The sequence below is a fragment of the Anabrus simplex genome, chromosome 7, assembly GCF_040414725.1.
Source record: "Anabrus simplex isolate iqAnaSimp1 chromosome 7, ASM4041472v1, whole genome shotgun sequence".
In the NCBI taxonomy this organism is placed as follows: domain Eukaryota; kingdom Metazoa; phylum Arthropoda; class Insecta; order Orthoptera; family Tettigoniidae; genus Anabrus; species Anabrus simplex.
In genome coordinates this window covers 143,902,552-143,925,075 of record NC_090271.1, presented here as the reverse complement: position 1 = coordinate 143,925,075, position 22,524 = coordinate 143,902,552, and the positions used below count along the sequence as shown (strand labels likewise).

General features: G+C 39.5%; 1 protein-coding gene across 1 annotated transcript in view; it reads left to right on the top strand.

Moving 5' to 3' along the window:
- The window catches only part of LOC136877741 (peptide transporter family 1-like), a 133,985-nt gene that overhangs the window by 98,122 nt on the left and 13,339 nt on the right, over window positions 1-22,524 (top strand). The window contains exons 13-14 of the mRNA XM_068228730.1: window positions 9,571-9,699; window positions 19,913-20,020. Coding sequence (XP_068084831.1) covers window positions 9,571-9,699; window positions 19,913-20,020 — 237 coding nt within the window. The remainder of the gene's footprint in view (window positions 1-9,570; window positions 9,700-19,912; window positions 20,021-22,524) is intronic.

Below are 22,524 nucleotides of genomic sequence, written 5' to 3'. Positions count from 1 at the left end.
AACGCTCACGAAGTGTACAGCACGTATTTAAAGCAAACTTGCTTTGCAAGGTCATAGTGGTGCTACTAAGCACCACTCTTCATCGACTAGTGCATAAATCTAAATAGACTTCATCTTTCAGATTTGCAAATGTGCCTCCTGTATTTTGTGGTGGGATTTCTGTGGTGTTGGTATTTCATTTTCTGTCAGTGTATTTGTGTTAAAGAGTGGTAGTTGTATTTTTTTAAGCAGTCTGTGCCTTCCTTTTACTCATCAGCTCAGGTCAAAAGATCAAAATAGATAGGCCTTGTTCAAAGTTTGCTTCACTTTGAATACTCAGAGATTTTCCTTTTTATTCTGAAGTGGAGTGCGACATGCTTTAAGTCATTTAACTTTCTTGCCATTTATCAATGTTTTCTTTCCTTTGGTGTGGACATTAAAAATGTCTTGAGTTAATATTTTCATGACCTGAAATTTTGGCTCCTTCTTATTAACATTTGCAATCATTTCAACCCAGTGACCAGCTGTATACGTCTCTGGCTGAAACATTTTCGCTTTCTCTATTACAGCAAAGTTGTGGTCAAATCTAGTTTCCTCATCTTTGCCAGCAGAATTAGTGGCTGCTTCATCTAGAACAGAGGTACTCACGCTGGGATTTTCATCCTGCAGGCAAGCGAACAGTGTGTGCACTTCAGAGACAGCAACGTTGTGGTTACATCACAGGCAGTGAAGGGTAATGAACAGTGAACGTTCATTCGAGTATTAAACGAAGAGTGCTTTTTTTAAATTTCAAGTTGACAGAAATCCAGCTTTTTTAAAAATGTGATTTACATCGCACTGACACAGATAGGTCTTATGGTGACGATGGGATAGGAAAGAGCTACAAGTGGGAAGGAAATTACCATGATCTGGTGTGAAAATGGGAAGCCACAAAAGACCAACTTCAGGACTGCCAACAGTGTGGTTCAAACCCACTATCTCCTGAATGTAAGCTGATAGCTACGTAACCCAAATCACGCAGCCACTTGCTCGGTCCCAGATAATTTTCAATATAACTTACATTGTAAGAAACTGATTATTTCTGTTCTGTTTATGAATTCTGACTGGATACAATGAAGAGTTTACCGGTACCTCAAAATATTTTTGAAATCTATGCAATGAATTACACTTTTCACTATTATGTTTTAAGAAGGGTACGCTTCAGAAACATTGCTAATAATAACAAGGAGTAAAGCAGATAAGCTGTGGCTTCTTGTTGCTTGAGTTTAAACAATCTGATAAAGTCAACAATCCAATTATGTTTACCGGGAATAACATCAGTAAGATTATTTATTTGAAGACATACTGTACTGTATTTACACTGCTGTTGTACTTAGATAGTAAACATCTGATGTTTAGTTTTAAATATGGTACTATTTTCAGAAACTCAAAACAGGGAAAGTCACATAACATTACAACACTGTGCAAAATGAAGCATTAAACTTGTTGAAGTATGCAAATATGGTATATGATGTTTTACTGAATGAATAATTGTAACATATCAGTTTTCTGTGAATGTGTAAATACAGGAAAACAAAACCATGTTTATTAATATCAAGAGCAATATAAATCAAACACAAATATATTTAAAAGGTCTGTTTTTCTTGCGATTATAGTGTCTTTATATACTGTATTCCAGTCAACATTTTGTTGAATGGTGTGAGGAGAGCTTCGTAGTCACAATCGAACGTCACTGCTCCTGTCTAATACCAAGAGTGTTTGCTCTTTCGCTTGACTGTGACACACTTGGTATGTAAACTGCCTGCCTTTCAAAAAGTGTTGTGCGCAACTTTCAATCCACTCTCGTATTATGACCACTGTCACAAGTGTCCAAGACATTGAGAGTTTATGTTGCAGTTTTAATTCAGCCAATAATATAAAATAACAAATAATTCATTAAATTTAAAAAAAATATAAAAATTATTAAATGATTTGCTTGTTTTGTATCTCACAGGAAGTTATTTTCTTATGAAAGAAATGTGATAATTCCAATCATACATCTTATGTTACATTCTATCACAATATTACAAAGAAAACAAATGATTTAGGGCCACTGTGATTGTGATTCTGAAATACTAATCTACTTGGCTATTGAAGAAACCATGTAAAACCCAGTACACACAATATACTGTAACTGAACATGTGGGAAACCTATGGGGAACTGAGAGAGGACACCTTTTTTTTTTTTTTTTTCTTTTTACAGAAAATGCTGCTCAAAGTGGCCACCGTGAGCTCAAATACAGGCTCCTAAGCACTAAATCTCTCCGATATTATAGGTGTCTACTCTATCTGCTGATGTCTTGTCAGGGATCATCCTTCGAGTCACGTGCAATGAATAGGTCTTGAATACACAATGGCCTTTAAAGGACCCCATAAGTAAAAATACAATGGATTGAGGTTTAGGAAAATGAGCAATGTTGGTTCCCCTTTGTTTATGAACTGGTAATCTAAAATCACTTTAGTAGCAGGAGCAAAATGAGATGATGCCTCATCATGCATAAACCACAGACAGTAAATTGTGTTGAGTGGAACTTCTTCCAACAAACCATTTAAATAGTTTGTAGAAAAGTTGCGCTATCATTCTCTTGTCAGTGCTCCACATAAAATTAATGTGTCACCAAATACACTGGCCCAAACATCAATCCCGAACTGCAGTGGGTGTCTTGCTCCCAAAACTGGATGTGGATTTTTGTTGCTCATACATGATTATTGTAAAAGTTCTCCACTCCACTGCACTTTAGCAGTGAAGAGTATAGTGGAGAGAAAGTGTTGATTCTCAATGAAAGTTTATTGCAAACCAGATATAAAACGCTCTCTGGATGGAACGTCAGCTTCCCCAACATCTCGGACTCTTCGATGGCTTTATAGATAAAGGAGTTGTCCTCATAGGATTCTTCATACTGTCATATGATTCACATTCTGTGTTGGTACCTTGTCTTTGATGCTGTTTCTGCGACTATCCTCAAAATGACTGAGGACTTGTTCTTCTGATGCCTCATGCTGCGCAATCCAAGCAAGATTTTTCCTGTTGGTAGGGATGAGGAAGGGAGGAATGGATGAGTCAGCTGAAAATAAGAAAACAGTGGTGCTTGCCTTGTAAAGATATTCCGGTGCTCCTTGATCTTCCACAATCTGAAACACATTTTCTAAAGAGCCTGTTTCCTGGAGATGTTGGCGAATTCTCAGGAATTTCTTATTGTTGGGTAAACATCCTTTCAGAAATGGTTCAGCATACAATTACCTTGCTTCATCTGCATTGCAATAAGCTTGTCCATGCATGAGGCACGTATCGGTCATTTCCTGATTAGAATAATCAATTTTAACGGTTAGCTTTAAGGTAATTACACTCAAAACAATAAATCTTTGCAATAATAATCACTTTAAAAATAGTTGATCTATTTACTCCACTATGGCACCTGTTATCAGGTGATTTTAAATAAGACAAAACTGCGACAACATAAATAGAGAAGACAATTACATAAAGAGTGTAACTGAAATAGGCCTAAGGTATGTCTGTCTAACAAGTGATATAAGGGACTATTCTTAGCAACCAATGTGAAAAAATTGTCAGCAATCTTTAAATTTAATATTAAATATTAAAAAGTCAATGAAGAGGAGTTGTTGCATAATCCAAGCATGACTTTTCCAGTTGGTGGGGAAGAGGATGGGAGGTGTGGAGGAGTCAGCTGAAATAAGGGAACAGTGGTGCTTGTCTTGTAAAATCTCCACGTAAACAAACTGCTGTTTTGATGTTGCTACCTCACATAAATGACTGGCATGTTTAGACCAGTAGTACAGTGTGTTACCTAGTAAGTGTGGAAGACACTGATTGATTGATTGATTGATTGATTGATTGATTGATTGATTGATTGATTGATTGATTGATTGATTGATTGATTGATTGATTGATTGATTGATTGATCAATAATCAGTTCTGCTGTGGTAATCTCTCAAGAAAAAGATGATTATGATGACGATGATGATGATGCTTGTTGTTTAAAGGGGCCTAACATCTAAGGTCATCGGCCCCCTCAAGAATAAGCAACTAAAGCTGATCACTTGGTTGTCTTTAATTAGGAAAGCGTTCCCAATACGTCTGTCCCACATTACATCATGCCTCACCATGAATTAAAATCATATCAAACATTTCATGATTTGTTAAAGCAATTTTGCCTGTACTCAGAGCCTGTCTGCAGGTCGCAGTCCACTGACCTCAAGACACACTGACCAACATTGCACAAGTAATAATAATAATAATAACTTAAATGTTTCCACCTTTTCAATACAATATATTCGCCACAAATGATCTTTGCTCCAATACGGCTGATGATGACCCCTAGATGGGTCGAAACTAGTACCGTATAATTTTGTAATTTTGTGAATATATTGTATTCAAAAGGTGGAAACATTTAAGTTATTATTATTATTATTACTTATATATTGTTCAATACGGACCAAAAACATGAAATTCATAACCATCAACAACATTGCACAGCCTTAAAATGGAAGACGACCTGGGGAAGTCACAGCTGTGTTGACGTTCTGTTTAGTAGAGATAGTATCCGGTGCCTATTGACTTCTCCAAAACACTGACCAAAGTTTTGTGATTTATTTGCTCCTACACTAATTAAGATAGGAGTAAAAGTTGTTAAGATGTTTGCTTAGAATGCCATCTTCCACCACTGGTTCAAATGATGTATCCTATTTCACTTACACCCTGTAAATCTGAAAATCAAAATCGTAACACCTTGAAGAGAGAAGAATATTATGTATGGTTTCTATTTTTTTGCTATTGGCTTTACATCATACCAACACAGATAGGTCTTATGGCGACGATGGGACAGGAAAAGCCTAGGAATAGGAAGGAAGCGGCCATGGCCTTAATTAAGGTACAGCCCCAGCACTTGCTTGGTGTAAAAATGGGAAACCACGGGAAACCATCTTCAGAGCTGCCGACAGTGGGGTTCGAACCCACTATCTCCCGAAAACTGGATACATGTTTGGTTTCTTTATTTGTACACCCATCACCAAGAGAGTTCGCCATGTGGTTACGGATGCACAGCTGTGAGCTTGCATTCATGAGATAGTGGGTTCGAAGCCCACTGTCGGCAGCTCTTAGGATGTTTTTCAGTGGTTTTCCACTTTCACACTAGGCAAATGCTGGGGCTGTATCTTAATTACAGCCACAGCCACTTCCTTCAAAGTCCTAGCCCTTTCATATTCCATTGTCGGCATAAGATCTATCTATGCTGGTGCGACATGAAGTAAATTCTAAAATAAATATACACCCACCACAAACACAGACTGCAGTTAAAAATGTAAGTGTTATTGTTCATAAGTTTATATAAATTTCTTTGGCTTGTTTTTATGTTCTCCCAATTCTCTAGAGTTTTTCCACATGTTTATTACGCCATGTATATTATATCAGAATTTGATTACCAGCTATGCAATGAGGCGCTCATCTTCAATGGTCAAAGCTGTGGGGCCCAATCCTCACACAGTTGGTTGACATTTTGCATACATACATATAGTACACGCGCCTTTTAGTGATACATGCACACCCTAGTGCTGAATCGGTCGACCTCGATTATTTTCGAGATTCGTACTGGCAATACCAATATAACCAAGTTGCGATCAGAAGACCAGCACCTCAACTATTTGAGCAACTCAGTCCGGCATGCTGCATAAATGTGTCTATGATTGTGAACTGGTGATAATATGAACAAGTGAGATTAATTATATGAGAGTAGTAGTCTGTTATTGACACTTCAGTAAATGTGTATTTTTATGGCATGTTTTCAAGGTTGGAAGACCTTCCTAATGCCAACCTCAATTGAGGAGCTAATGAAGATGAAATGAATGATTGTGAATGAAATTGGGGAAGGAATCAGCTGTGGCCTATGAATAGGAACTGTCTAGGCACTTACCCCAAGGAGAAAATAGGAAACCACAGAAAACCATTCTCAAGACAGCCTACAGTGGAGTTCAAACCCATGTACCTCACAAATGCAGAACTTGGCTCCATAGCCATAACACAGCCACTCCGCTCAGTATGAGATCATTCTCTGTACTTATCTTAAATCAAGCTTTGTCTCTGACTTTACATCTGTTAATTCCAGCAACAACAGCTGGACTGAATCCAGGTCACTGGCTTGCTAACACAAACTTGTCTGTAGGGGCGATAGGGGAAGACGGCGGTCAATTCTGTTCAGCACAAAGGGAAGTGCTACGAGACTATAGTCTATTTGTCTTGAATGCATGATTATGATTTTTGAAAGACATAAACATGCAACAATGAATTAAATGGTATTTTGGATGACTTTATTTTCAGTGATAAAATAATAACCTACAAAAAAGTTCTCAAGTGGCAAACCACTGCCTAAACAGATAGGTATAACATAACCCACATTCCAGACTACTTTTCATCAGAGTAACCTTCAGTGGGATTAATTAAAAACTAATGAAAAATAGTCTGAATAATTGCATTACCAAATATGAATTAGTTTAATGGCACGCGAAAGGGAGGTATATTTTAGATGTGTGTGTTATCGTTGAGGTTGGTTTGGTTGGCTTTTCTTGCAATGTGTATTTCTATTGTCTCTTTTATGTTTTGTTTTTATTTCAATGTATAAAATTTGTAGATCTGTGTTGATGTTTGTGAAATGGTGGGAGCTGAACATGCCCTCCGAAGGCTGAAGGGCAATTGTACCTAACATAATATTTGTGTTCTTTATATCTGGTGTGGAAATTGTGTTCTGTTTTGAATTGGAGAAAAGGTCTGTTTTGTTTAGGATGCATTTGCTAATGCTTCTTTGTAGCTTCTTCATTCTGAAGACTATTGTAAGACCTTGCTTTTTGAAAATGTTAGCAATCTTGTACATGTCCTTGTTTATTCAATTGAGGGCTATGGATGTGTTGTTTTCAGGTGTGGTTTTCCATTGTTTTTCTTTGTTTCCTTAGTAATCGATCTACTGTGTCAAGTAGGTGGCTGTTCTCTTTCATGATTTGTTTTATTGCCTGTATTTCATTCCTAAATCTGTTGTGTTCATTGGTATTGGTATTGCTCTGTTTTATCATTGTATCAATCCTGCTAATTTGTGTGTGTGTTTGGGTGGTTGGATTCATTGACTATTGTGAGTGAAGTCTGACTGGGTTTTCTGCATATTTTGTATGACAGGCTGTCATTATTCCTACTGATTGCAACGAAAAATTATCTTTGCATTAGTTTCTGGATCCATTGTAAATTTGACTGACTGATGTAAGGAATTCCGTGTGTTTAATAAGAGCTGCGGACTTGTGATGTTATTGCCATGTATGGAAGTGTAAGATTCCTTTAGATAGGTTGTTGGTTAAGATATGTCTGATATTATTCCTGATAATGGTGAGCTTATGGTTAATGATTCCTTTTGACAAAAGATTTTGTTCAATGCAAAACTGTTTTGGTTTAAGCTTGTTCTTAGAAGGTTTATTATTTCACTTGCTTCTTATAGTGAATTGTTGTCTTTTACATGGTTTTCTCTAATCTTAATCAATTCTTCTATTGATATATTTGCATACATATTGGTAATGTCAAAGGATATCATTCTTGTACTGCCTGTTATGTTTAGCTTATTTAGAACTTTAGTTAGTTCTAGGGTGTTTTTAATCAGTTTGTCTTCTTTGACAAATTTTTTACTTTTAGCATTTGGTTGAGTAGTTTACTTATGTTGTAACTTGGCATGTCTTTGAAATTTACCATTGGTCTGATGAGACATAGTGTTGTGAAAATGTTGCAAACTTTGGGCTGGGAAGACTTGGAAGTAAGGAAATGAGCTGCTCGACTAACCGGAATGTTTCAAGCTGTCAGAGGTGAGATGGGTTGGAATGACATTAAGTTGGCGAATAAGCTTGAGTGGGGTTTTTAAGAGTAGGAAAGATCATAAAATTAAGAAAAAGTTGGAATTCAAAAGGACAAATTGGGATAAATATTTGTTTATAGGAAGAGGAATTAGGGATTGAATAATTTATCAAAGGAAATGTTTGATGAATTTCCAAATTCTTAGAAATCGTTTAAGAACAGACTAGGTAAAGAACTGTTAAGGAATCTGCCACCTGGATAACAGCCCTAATTGCAGATCAATGGTGATTGATTGATTGATTGATTGATTGATTGATTGATTGATTGATTGACATGGGGAAAGAGTTTGTGTTAGCAAGCCACAATTGAAGCCAGTAACCTGGATTCACTTTGGCTGTTGTTGCTCGAAGTAACAGATATAAAACCAAAGCCACAGCTTGTTTTACAGAAAACTATCTCATATTTACTTAAAGAGTCAATAATGGACTTCTACTTACACATAATTTATCTCACTTGATTGCAACTTCACCAGTTCACAATCACTGGCATTACAGTATATGCATACATACACACTGTTAAAAGTGATTTTGTACAATCTGAGGATGTTCTTATGGAACGAAACATGTCAATTATTTAGTAATAAGCATTTCTTCATAAGTATGTCATAGTGTTCTGAGTGTTATTTTATGTTTCAGCAGACTGAATAAACCAAAAATTACATGATACATACAGTTCATACTGTACATATTCATTATATACTCTTCTACAGCATTCCTTCCATAAGCTTCTGCTAATAAACTATGCACTCTCACAATCCTCTATTCGCAATTAGGTCTATGGCCTCTAACTTTTAAAACCCTTTAGTTCTCTTACCCTCTATGTCCAAGGCCATTGTTTTCCTAGTTAACATGTCCACCTCTATTTGCCTCACGACTCCCACCACCGAAGCCAATTTATGTGCATAACTTTATCCATCGAGTTTATTCCTTTGCCTCGATTTCCTCAATCTGAGTACCCTCCTGATATTGTTCCCACATGTTTGGACCAAAAATTATCCTTGCTACCTTTAAGTCTGTATTTCCAGCTTATGAACAATATAAGTGGCTTTAATTAAGGTACAGCTTGGTGTGAAAATGGAAAACCGGTCAGTCTGAAAACATACTAATGTAAAAATACTGTCTTCTTTCTTACAGAGTACTGTTGATCACAATTGAGAATTCATAGAATTAGCTATCTTTGATTCAATTTCACTTATTATACTACCTTCCTGGGAGAATACACAACTGAAGTACTAGAATGGTCCATCTGTTCCTGTTTTGTAAGTTGTACTTCCTCATAAAACAAAAATCACAAATACCACCATCCCCTTCCCTTTCTGTAAAAACTCAATATTTTCACAACTATTCCAATATTTATTCCTATTTGCCCATACTGTCTCATATATTGGACGACAAGAAGTATTTCCTTTTACATAGATATATTAATGTTCAAAATATAATCACAACTTCTGAATTGATCAGTACCAGTACTTACTAGATATTCTTTGTTCTAGCTTGCACCAGAGCTGGTGAATAGCTTTAAGGATTTGTAATGATAATGAAGTGCAGTAGTTTTGAGAAGCAGCACTTTGAAAATGCTTTCTTGATGAAAAATATTATTGTGCTATATTAAATAGAATTTTAGATGCTAAATACCTGGTTGTAATTGTTCTGCAGTTTTCCAAGCTCTATGTGATGACTCCTCCCAATACTATTCACATGTTGTGGCTCGTTCCACAGTACGTGTTCATCTCAGTGGCCGAAGTCATGTTCGCTATATCCGGTCTCAAGTTTTATTGCACTCAGGTAAGTAAGTACCTGTATTTATGTCAATTAGCTATAGTGATGAGCCATTACATTACCACCTACCTTATACGATGTAGAACCACCTTTTGCCTGCAGAACCGCACCCACTTAGCGAGGTGGTGGAAGATATCCTGGGCTACCTGGTACTGCAGGTGCAACAGCAGGTCCTCCAGTTGTCATACATTGCTGGATGGTAATAATGTAACACAAACCCACTTCTCAAAGTTGAACCGCAAATGACCAATGGGGGTTCATATCGGGGCTATCTCGGGGCCATGACATTAAAGTAAACTGACCATCATGTTCCACAAACCAGTCCTTCACAATCCTGGCAGCATGGTGCATTGTCTTGTTGGAAGTGGCCATCACCATCAAGGAACACTGTTGATATCAACAGACAGACCTGTTTCCCAATAAAATCCAGATACCAGATAGCTGTTAGGGATTAGTGTACCAGTACAATGGGCCCCAATACATCCCTTTAAACTATCGCCCAGATCATCATCACACCATCTCCACCAGCTTGTCTCTGCCCGACCATGCAACCAGGTGCCATAACCTCCAATGGAAATAGATATACACGCGCTTGGCAGTCGACATGATGAACTAGGAATCTGGATTTCATCAGACTAGGTGACCTTTTTCCCAATCATTCACAGTCCAATGGTGATGATTTTGTGTCCAACTCATGCACTGCTTTGGTGGAGTGCAGTCAGCATTGAGATATGACTGGGTTGCCAACTCTGCAGTAGTGTTTGACGAACTGTGTGCTGGGAAGCATTAGCCTGGTCATCACTGTGTATCTGTTGGCTCTGAACAATGTGCGATAGCCTCCATTGGCCTCTGGCATCAATGATGCCATTGTCGACACACAGTTGGATGATGCATCATGTTTTCCCTTTGTTGCAACACTTTCAATGCGTGCTCACAATAGCAGCACGACAGCAGCCCACAAGCTGCGTCATTTCAGAGATGCTGGTACCAAGGTAGTGTCATCACAGTCTGATTTCAATCATACATGGAGTGATCAGCCATTTTTCCCATTATGACGCACTACTAACAGCAAGCCTGTAGACCTGCCCTACATATACCACGCTCCCAACATGTCACACGTCATTCTCACTGCTCTAGGTACGCTAATAGTTCCTAGGTCGGGGTAGTCATAATGCAATGGCTCATTATATATAATGCAAATATAGTGAAAATATAATAGAGATATTTCAGGTTTTATGTAGTAACAGCTAATAGTGTTCCACTTCTTATAGACTAGAACTTAAGATCTGATTTCTTCTCAATATCTCTCATTGGAAACTCAAGTCACATCTTCATCCTAAGTAGAGTCTTGAATTCGTCGCCATACGACCTATCTGTGTCGGTGTGACGTAAAGCAACTAGCAAAAAAAAAAAAAGTCTTGAATAGTGAAGGGATGGCATTTATAGCTACTGTCTAAGTTAAATGTATGATATTATGTAGGAATGTAATGATTTCCATCAAAGTAGTGAACACACCCTTAAATGAGTTTAATTTTAATTTGATTCCACACTGCTGATTTCACTACTGTCTTATAAATTGTGTTGGTATTGAACGCAAAATGTAAGTTGGACAAGGAAGATGACCAATGCTGATGTGTTATACAATGTATAAGAGAGGCAGCAACTGCTGAGTCAGATTAGCAAGGGGCAGCCCATGTGCATAGACCATAAACTTCAGTAAGGCATTTTGATGACTGAAGTGATTGAAGGAAAAATACCAGGCACACACTCCCAAGGAAGACCAAGATAGACCTTCATTAAAACGTTCCTTGAGAAAGCAAGACTACAAAACTATGAAGAGATTACAACATCATGGAGCAAACCAGTTGCAAGACTGCATACGCCACGTGTCGACGACAAGGTCTAATGTAGACAGTGTTCCTCTTCTTACAGATTAGAACCAGAAATCTAATTCCTACCCAGGCGAAAACATTTCTCGGTAGAAACTCAAATCACATCTTCAGTCTAAGTTACAGTATATAGAGCCTTGAATAGTTATGACTGCTGTTTAACCTGTCTAACTCAGTTCAATGCATGATATTATGCTAGAATGTAATGATCTCCAATAGAGAAGTGAACACATCCTTAATGGGAAGGTGCACCTTTTGCTAGCTTCAACTGATCAGAATTCAAATTTTAACAGCTAAGCAAGTAGAACGTGTATTAAAACAAAGTTGTACATGCGTCATGTACTTCCCCTGAATAATGTTTTGATTTTTAAAAAGCCTAGCAATCATATGTAAATATTTTATAAAATTTCATATATATTTGTGCACATAACTGGGATTTGCACTATAAATGTTAACACCTAGCCAACAATCCTTACATCAACAACACAAAATGGCTTCATGAGGAAAGTACCCACTGCCTCCAGAAATTGAATGTACAATGCAACAAAAATCTTTACCATAAGAACATAAACTTCCTTGATGCTCAAAATAAATGTAATGCTCTGAGAGATGAAGAACATGACAAATGGTGCCATCTCCCTCGGAAAAGTAAAAGGGTTATTTGTTTTTTAGGAATACAACCAAGCCAACAAGTGGATTTGAAATCATCAAGCAGTGAATGTCATGCTGCCCTTAAGATGATAGGCAACATAGCAGTTGTATAAATTATTCCAGACAGTAATCATTGTCGACACTGATACTATGAGATTGAACCCCTCCATGTCCTAGGCCAATGCGTACGTAATGAAACTCCCATGTCCTAGGCCACTGCACACGCAATGAAACTCTAACTAATGCCAGATATCATAGCATTTGTAGCATCCTGGCCAAGAGCTTGAAAGATTCTACCATGGTCATCCATGAAAATATTGACAGTGTCTTGACTACTGACAGCACTGGTCGAATAGACAGCATCACTTTTGATAACAAAACCTAAAGTGGGTATATAACTTGACTGAACTGTCGGATTTGAAACTGATGCGAAACAGCCAATAGAGGTCAACAGAGAGAAAAGGAATAACTACAGTCCATGTAGAGTATCCTCTAATATCTTGATAAATACCACCTCAAAAACTTGGAAGTCGTGGGATATATGGTCATGACCATAAACAAACTGGTATTTCCTAAATGCATAAGCTAATACAACAGTCTGGATCTTGAAACTTATTTGAGAAAATTCACTAAGTAAACTTGTTGGATCAATAGAACGGATGGTGCCGTTTTCCGAAGGCCAAGTGTTTGCCAAAGATCAGCCTCCACATTACCTCTGCTTCTGTACTTCATTTTCATTTGTAAGAGAGCAAAGGTACACTACAGAATATGTTGTCATAAAAGACATCAAACCCACTATTGCCTTTCTAGAAATGGCAGGGTATAGAGGACATGGAAGGATCCAGAAATCAATTAGAGACGTGGAGTTATGATACAGGGTCTTCAAAGAAGAGTCTCAGGATACTTCAGGTAGTGAATCTTCCTCAAGGGAAATTGAAAAGAACCATTTTGAGTGTCGTTTACATTATTGACACATACTCGGGGAGCAGCTAAGGGCTCAGTTCTGTTCAGAATACTTAGGCTCACTGAAGTAGATTCATCGCAAGAAGACTCATCTGCCCTCAGTAGGAGATATCGTGTTAATTGGTTCAGATAATACCAAAAGTATCTACTGGCCACTTGCATGAGTAAAAAACATAATTCAGGGACGTGATTGTAATATGTGAGTTATTTGGTTGAGAACTGAAAAAGGAACAATGACTCGCCCGCTAAAATGTATGTTTCCATTGGAAATCGAAGACCAGTCTAACAAGGATAGTGAAGGGAGGGAAGTTCATGTTCAGTTTCCAAGAAGTGGTTTCTGATCCACTAGATCTGGAAGACCAGTGAAAGCGCTGCATTGTTTGGACTTGTAGAGAAGGAAGATACCACAGTGTTTCGTGTTGTTTAGTGAAAAAAAAAAACTTGTCACTATGTTTAGTAATTTTCATTTCAGAAAATAAGGTGGGAGGATGTGGCTGCACCAGTGTGAACCACAGAAGTATAAATAATTTTATTCCTTGAACCTTTTTGATATGTTTAGATGCTCTGCTGATTATAGTATGGAACGGAATATTAAAATATAGATCTAATAAAAGGATAAAAGGGGATATCTGATAACTGTTTAACTATATATGACAAGAGGCATGACTTTGATGAAATCAATAACTTCCAGGGCTTTTTCAGCACATTATCCAATTCTAGGGGCATGGCGCAAGTTGCTAATGCTTACAGAAATTGATTCCCATAGGGAACCTGAAATATTTGTCCTGAATGAGTACATGAATAATACCAATATAACTGGACATTATAAAATTTCCAGCTAACTCATTCCTGTTGCCAGCGTTTCACCCCTGTGTGCCAACAGGAATGAGTTAGCTGGAAAATTTAATGTCCAATAATGGACCAATTATATTGGTATTGCTAATGTTTCACAGTAGGTGCATCAATGCGTCTACATTACGAAGGGCAATAGTCTTCATGTGTGCAATTATGCCTTTCTTTTCTGTCAGTAGTTAATCCAACACATTACTTTCAGCTCAGTCAATTTTCAGTCATGAATATGTTATGGACCATACAGATACTTTTGGCATTTGCTTGTGTGGGTAAGACTGAACAACTGTAACTCAACTATCCCAAAAATAACAAATTTCTTAACTCAGGAATTTAAAAACTGAAATGTTCAATATGTGAAACAACCTACCAGTATATTGCGCAAACAGGGAGAAATTATCTCATAAGTAGGGCTCGGAAGTTCATGCATTTGCATGTTTTTTTAGGGTTTAAAAATGTATGCTTATACATTATGTGCACGAATTATGGAATTTTCAGTCATTTAAACATGCTTTTATGGTGCATATAACTGCATTTTCTTGTGATTTTGATAAATGCACCATATTTTAATCAGTTTAATGGTTTTTACAGTATTTTTTAATCAGCTTTTTTCATATGGTTGATGTTGGCCACCTGCCTGTTAGCTCGCTCCTTTCTCCGATGAAATATTTAAACCATTCCTGAGCTTTTACTAAAATGATGATAACTCCTAAACCATTCTGGAAAAATTACATACAAAATGTATTTTGATAAGGACTGTGATTAACCTCAAAAAATGCTTTCTATTTTTGAGGTTGATTTTTAACAGCAAATTGCTCACTGAGAGCTACCTTTTAGAGAGAGGTATATATAATGCTGGACTTTTTTGTAAAGATTTTTATGTTCAACAATTCCTTGAGGTCTGTCGTTGAAGGTTTAGGTAGTTAAGCCAAGAAAGCACTAGGACGACTGTTCTTTGTTTGATTTCCTTCACTAAAATTCCCACTGCTTGACTCTTCTGTTGTAAATATAACCTCTGCACAAAAGCCAAAATTTTCATCAAAATCCATAGGATGGTTCTTGAGATTAGTCCACACAAACATAGGCTTACCACAGACAGTTTTTTACATTACCATGCAAAATTTCCTGCAAATACACTTAAGAAAATGGAAATTGCAACACCATGAAGGCATTGGTCATTTGTGTTGATTTTCAAGATATGGAACGATGTCATGTAGGTATGTAAACGATCAAAGTTTCAGACCTATTGGATTGTTGCTACAAGTCTCCCCACGTGATTGGTCTGGTGTAGCGTAGTTGACTTGCAGTCTGTGCAGTGAAGTGTTCCCCGTAAAACATGCCTCGACGACAGAGAAGAGCACGCTATCAACAACTGTTGCCGTTTGAGAGGGCTCAAATAATTGGGCTGTGTGAAGCTGGATTATCGCCAAGGACTTTCCCTGCACGTGTTGGCCAACAGGCATCTACGATACGTGTATGGAAGCAGTGGTCAAATGAAGGTACCCACACTCGTAGACCTGGCACAGGCCCAGCGCGACAGACAACTGTAAGAGAGGATCGCCGCATCATTCGGATGGCCTGGATGGAACCCCATGAAACAGCAGCGCAAATTCGAACAGCTGTGGCACCCCACGTTACACAACAAACAGTTGGTAATCGCCTGCATGCAGCTGGCTTACAAGCCCGTGTCCTTGCAGAAGATGTTTAACTGACCCCACAACAGCGACGTGTAAGGCTGGCCTGGTGTCGAGAAAGAACGACGTGGGTCGATGAATGGCATAGGGTCGTCTTTAGTGATGAATCGCGCTTCTGTCTTGCCCGCAGTGATCGCCGGAATCGTGTGCACCGACGTACCGGGGAAAGGGGCCACCCAGATCTTATTGTCGAGAGGCACACAGGGCCAACACCAAGCATTATGGTCTGGGGAGCTATTGGCTTTAATGTGAAATTGTAATTAGTGCTTGTTGAGGGCACTATGACTGCTCAACAGTACGTTGATAGGGTATTCAATCCAGTGGTTGTCCCTATGATGGCGAACATTGCTAATGGGATGTTTCAGCAGGACAATGCCTGGGTTCACACTGCACGTATCTCCAGAGAAGCTCTCCACAACATCACAACCTTAGAATGGCCCGCCAGATCCCCGGACCTCAGTCCTATTGAGCATGTGTGAGACATAATGGGTCGACAACTGGCCAACCGTCCTCAGCCACCCACAACTCTGGAACAACTGACCCGTGCAGTGCAGCAAGCATGGGCCACAATTCCTCAGGAAGCGATCCAGGGCCTTATTGATTCCATGCCTCGACGAATTCATCAATGTATTGCAGCTCGTGGTGGGCACATCCTGTATTGATTGTTGTCCAAACTTGCGGTCAGAGGGACCTGAAAGTGTAATCATCGAATCACAACCAAACATTCGTCCTGCATGTTCAATTGCAGCAATGTAGCATCACTCCTTCTGGGTGTTGCAATTTCCATTTTCTTCAGTGTATCTTCAAGAGTTTTTTAATTTTGATGAAAACCATATCTAAAATGAAAGTAATAGAAAATCAGCAACAAACAAATGACAGAGGGGGACAAAGCAAGTTAGAAATATATATTCCTTTTTTTTTTTTTTTATTAATGCAATTTTGGACCCATAAAGGTGTACCTGAGTTTAATTCTAATTGAATTCTTCACTGTTGACTTCACTCAGTTTTGTAAATGTAAAAAGAAATGCCTTATGCTCAGCAATTCTGAAGATGGCTGTGTAGAAAACAATTGAAAGTGCTTGAATAAGACAATATGCTTACCACTGTAAGACAGCAGTGAACTAAGTTTTATTCTGGAAAATTCTAGTTTAATTTTATTTATAGATTTCACTAAATGAAAGAATACATGTAATGTAATTGTAACAAACAAGTGTATGAATATAATCAAAGCAGGAAGCTGGGAAAGGGATAAGGGAAACAGATGCACCTACAGGATACATTGCTACCTTTAAGAGTGGGGTTCCTCCAAATGTCATAGTTCTTCATGATCTATTTTATGCCAAGTAGTTCATATGCTACAGCACTTGGTCTCCGAGTCCAAGGTGATGGGTTTGATCCCCATACAGTTCAGCAGTATTAGACTCAACATAGAAGAACTTCTGTTGGTCTAAATGCCTGACACCTCAATAACTCCAACACAGTTACCATGACTTGTGAAACAATCCTCATATACCAGGTGGTCCACCAGCCCCTTGCGATCCAGTTTCATGCATCCCTTCACATTTACTACAGTTCTGAAAGACATCGTTTCCTCTCCCTAAACCAGAGTAATATAACGAGATGTGTGTTTATGGGCTAGAAGACAGCAGGAATCGTGAGCGCCACTATTAATTCCTTATGGGTACCTCGAATGAACCCGTAAAACAAGTACGGATACGCAGAACACGTACTTTGAAACATGAGGTGGACGCACAGATTGGGAGCACGGTACTGTATAGGCTGGAAATTGGGCGCCGTAGGTCAAGTGTCACAGTAGCTCACATGGCAAGTGGATGGGAGATATGCTCAAGGTAGGAGGTTCGAATTCCACATAAGAATTTTTTTTAACAGCTGGTTGCCTGGGATGTGGTAAGGTTGCATACTTGATAGCTTCCAGGACTGATTTGTTTATTTGACCCTGTAAAAGACTGTATGTATCATTGCACTGGGTACGGTGCTGGGTTGGATGGCCAGTCCTTGTCACCTTAGACAGTTCATCACCGAGGCATGCCGATCCATTTCGCCAGAGATGTTACAATGGGCCAGACGGTGCTTCGTGCGCAGCTCTGTATCGATCATAGAGGTCGTCAGTTCGAGCAGGTGCTACGTTAAAGGATGTGGATAACTGAAATACTGTCACATGTTTCCTAGCCCCTATCAACCCAGCTCCATGCCAATGGCCCTTTTCAGGGCCAAATAAACAAATCAGTTTGTGAAAAATACTGGTATTAAGTATACAACCTTGCCACATCCCAGGCAACTGGCTTTAAAAAAATACTTGCATGGAACTTGAACCTTCTAACCCTCGAGCACTGTCAACTATCACACATCCTACCGCGCGCTACCCATGTGAGCTACTGCGACACTTGACCTACAGTGCTTATTTCCCAACCTTTACTATCCACAGACCATCATCTCCACATCCTCGTCCAACCCAGCACCATACCCAATGCAATGATATATACGGTTTTTTACAGGGTCAAATAAACAAATCAGTCTTTGGAAGCTATCAAGTATGTAACTTTACCACATTCCAGGCAACTGGCTGTTAAAAAAATTCTTGTGTGGGATTCGAACCTCCTACCTTTGAGCATTGTCCACTCCCCGCCCGCTTGCCATGTGAGCTACTGCAACACTTGACCTACGGCGCCCACTTCCCAGCCTATACAGTACTATGCTCCCGGTCTGTGCATCCACCTCGTGTTTTAAAGTATGTGTTCTGCATATCTGTACTTATTTTACGGGTTCATTTGAGGTACCCATAATGAATTAATTGCAGTGCTCATGATTCCTGCTGTCTTCTAGCCCATAAACACACATCTTGTTATGTTATCCCGATTTAGGGAGAGGGACCGATGTCCTTCAGAATTGTAGTAAATGTGAAGGGATGCACAAAACTGGATAGCAGGGCTGGTGAACCGCCTGGTATACCTAGTCTACTGACAGTATATTCAATTTATAAGAGAATTTTCTGTACCAGTCCTGTTGTGGAGGATAAATTGTGCAACAAAAGCCAGGGTTCAATTCCAAACTTCTCTACAGTGTTCATATAGGGCGAGGTCATGTGACGCTGCTGAAGGTGATATTCGTTCTTCAGATGGGGACGTTGAACCTTGAGCAGACCCCCTGGTGTTATTTGACAGAAACAGGCTATTCAATGACACCAGGCTTCACCCTCTCCCTATCTCATCATAATCACACTCTAACATCCTGTCATCACACTGAACCACAGGAACACATCCACTCACATAATGATCTTCACCTCTGAGGCAAGGAGTAATTTACAGCTTGAACAAAGATGGTACACACAAATCAAGATCGAAAAATGTCCATATTCACGGCCAATGGACTTGTATCCAAGTGGCTGGGTATTAGAACATGCGGACTAAACCACATAGCCATGTCAGTCTGGGAAGAAGGAGCAACAGAGAGAGAGAGAGGAGAAAACAACTAACATGAAAACACTAAAGGATAAGGACAAACTTCAAATCATCATACACTGCAATCTCTCCTCTTCAATCCCAGTTCCTCTACAGATCCCAGCTTTAACACAGATCTTCTGTCTGATGTGGAAAGTGGAGGATAAGAAGAAAGGCAGATAATCACAGGAAAAGGGGAGAGAGGAAAGATTAATACAGTGGTAAAAGTCTATGTACACAAGACAAACACAGATGGAGAAAAGGATTCCAACAGGTCATTTCTTCCATTACTTATACTGGACATAATTGAAATTGTATCAGTATTACACTAATTCAAGCCCCAGGGGCTCTTAACTTGGGAGCGTGGGTTGGCAACCACGGGGCCCTTAGCTGAGTCCTGGCATTGCTTCCACTTACTTGTGCCAGGCTCCTCGCTTTCATCTATCCTATCCGACCTCCCTTGGTCAACTCTTGTTCTTTTCCAACTCCGGCAGTATTAGAGCGTTCGAGGCCTAGAGAGCCTTTAATTTTCATGCCCTGTGAGGCCCTTGTCTTTCTTTGGCTGATATCTTCATTTTTTGAAGTGTCGGGCCCCTTTCATTTTTTTTTCGCTCTGATTAGTGTTAACAAAGGATGGTTTCCTAGTTGTACTTACTTTTAAAACCATAATCACCACCACCACATTACACTAATTCATGAAATGATTTGTCCACAGGCTCCCAACAGTATGAAAACAGTATCTACAGCTGCATGGTACGTGTCAGTGGCCTTTGGAAACATTCTTGTCATCATTATTACTCAAATGAGGCTGTTTAAGAGTCAGGTAAATTCACTATTGACAAAAAGGGGATATAGAACTCTACTGAAAACTAACATATCAAACAACCAATTTCCATTCCCCATAGTCAAATTCATGGCCTTCCTACATGCACAGAACAAGACATCATGCAATATATGGATGTTTAGGCTATTTGACAACTTAAAATTATTAGCAATGACCCAGAGGAAATGCAAACAGCTTTAGAAGTTGTATTTTATTTTCCCTTAGTCTGCAAGAGCACGAGTACATTTAACATCTCTATAATCATCTCTTCACAGCTAGCACTGCTGTTAAGCTTCTCCCTTCTCTATGCCAACGCACTTGCACATCAGTCCCTCCTGGTCTCAGAGTCAAACGCAGAAATGTGTGCTTCAACATCTGGTCTATTCAACTAACTTAACCCACTGTGACATTTACTTCTTTCCAACAATGAAAAAGCTTCTGGACCATGTCAGAAATGAAAGTATCAAATTGGTCTTGCAGGTCAACTGCAAAAGACGAAAGTGATTATACGAGGGCTATTTTTTTTTTTCAAGGTCCGATCAGTCGCGACAGTCAAACGCCCGCGAATATATGACGAACCGCTGCGCAGATGTGTTGCGCAACGTCTCTGAAATGACCGTTATGCGCCTCACCTCAGTCCCGTCAGTAGTGAACGTGCAGCGCGCTCGTAAACATGGCTACAACGATCGCTTCGCCCGCCAAGTGTGTAATTCGATTTCTTCAGGCTGAGGGATGCAATGCAGCTGAAATTCATCGCCGAATAAGTCGTGTGTATGGTGAAACGTGCATGAGCGACAGCAAAGTGCAACAATGGTGCAGAAACTTTACAGCAGGGCGTACAGGCGTCCATGATGCAGGCGGCCAGGGAAGGAAGCGTGTGTCAACCGATGATCTTGTTCAGCGTGTGGATCAAGCAATTCGAGAAAATCGTCGGTTCACAATTTCTGTGTTGAGTGCTTCATTTCCTGAAATTTCCAGGTCAGCTCTCTACACAATTGTGAGTGAGACACTTCAGTATCGCAAACTTTGTGCGAGATGGGTTCCGAAGATGCTGTCTGACCGTCACAAAACACAGCGAATGGGCGCCGCTTTAGCGTTTCTCCAGCGCTACCATGATGAAGGACCGGATTTTTTGAACAAAATTGTCACAGGGGACGAGACATGGGTTCATTTTGAAACGGAAGAAACAAAAGAGCAATCCAAACAGTGGATGCATTCTTACTCCCCGAGTAAGCCAAAGAAATTCAAGCGAACATTCTCCAACAGAAAGTGTATGGCTACTGTGTTCTGGGACCGGAAAGGAGTTCTGTTGGTGGAATTCATGGAACGTGGTTCCACCATCACTGCAGCCGCATACTGTGCGACTATTCAACGTCTACGACGGGCAATTCAGAATAAGCGGAGAGGGATGTTGTCATCAGGCATTGACAATGCTCGGCTGCACACTGCAGCTGCTACCACGAACCTCCTGTAGTGTTTCCAGTGGGACGTTTTCGATCACCCAGCGTACAGTCCGGACCTGGCTCCATCAGATTTTCACCTCTTTGCTCACATGAATCGCTGGCTAGGAGGACAACATTTTGACACCGACGAGGCGCTGCAGACCGGCGTACAAAGATGGTTACACAGGTGCAGGCGGCGACGTTCTATCAAGAGGGCATTGACAAGTTGGTACCACGCTACGACAAATGTCTCAATCTGCGAGGCGACTATGTTGAAAAATAGCTGTGAAGTATCAGTAAGTGTTACTAATAGAAAAGTGTCAAATTTGTACTGCTGTTTCATTTCGTGACCAATCGGACCTTGAAAAAAAAAATAGCCCTTGTAGATGATAGGGCCACGAAACTGAATTTGTGCAGTCTTCAGACAAATTAAAACAGCTTGAGATATGAGGTATTTTCGTGCAATTATATCAAGCAACAAAAATTGTGAAGTGGAGACTAGGAAAAGGATCAGCACGGCCAAGAACACAATGATTCAATTTGGCAAGACTGCTCCATTTCAGTAAAGCTGAAGATGAGATCAGTTCAGACTCTAGTATTTTCTATCCTCCTTTACAGCGCTGAAACATGGATGTTAAAAACCGCAGATTTGAAAAAGTTCAATTCATTTGAGATGTGGTGCTGGAGAAGTATGCTTTGCATCCTTTGGACAGCATTTTGTATCAATGAGTCCTATTAGGCTATCTGCAGTTTGCCAACAAAGAATTCTCCAGTTCTTTGGTCACAATCTGCAATGAGGAAAAGGTAATCTTGAAAAACACACTCCTGGAAATGTTGCTGGATAGAGAGAATGTGGACGAGTTCCTACACGGTGGACAGACTGCATAAAACATGCAACCAGGACATCTCCACACAAGTAACCTATTTGGCGGAAGACCATGAAGGATGAAGACCTATACACAGAAATTCCTCAGAGATTGCAATCTTCAGGAATGAAGAAATAAGGAAAAAGATGGGGAAAAATAAGAATTGTTGTCATTTGGCATTAGCAAACAAGGTAAA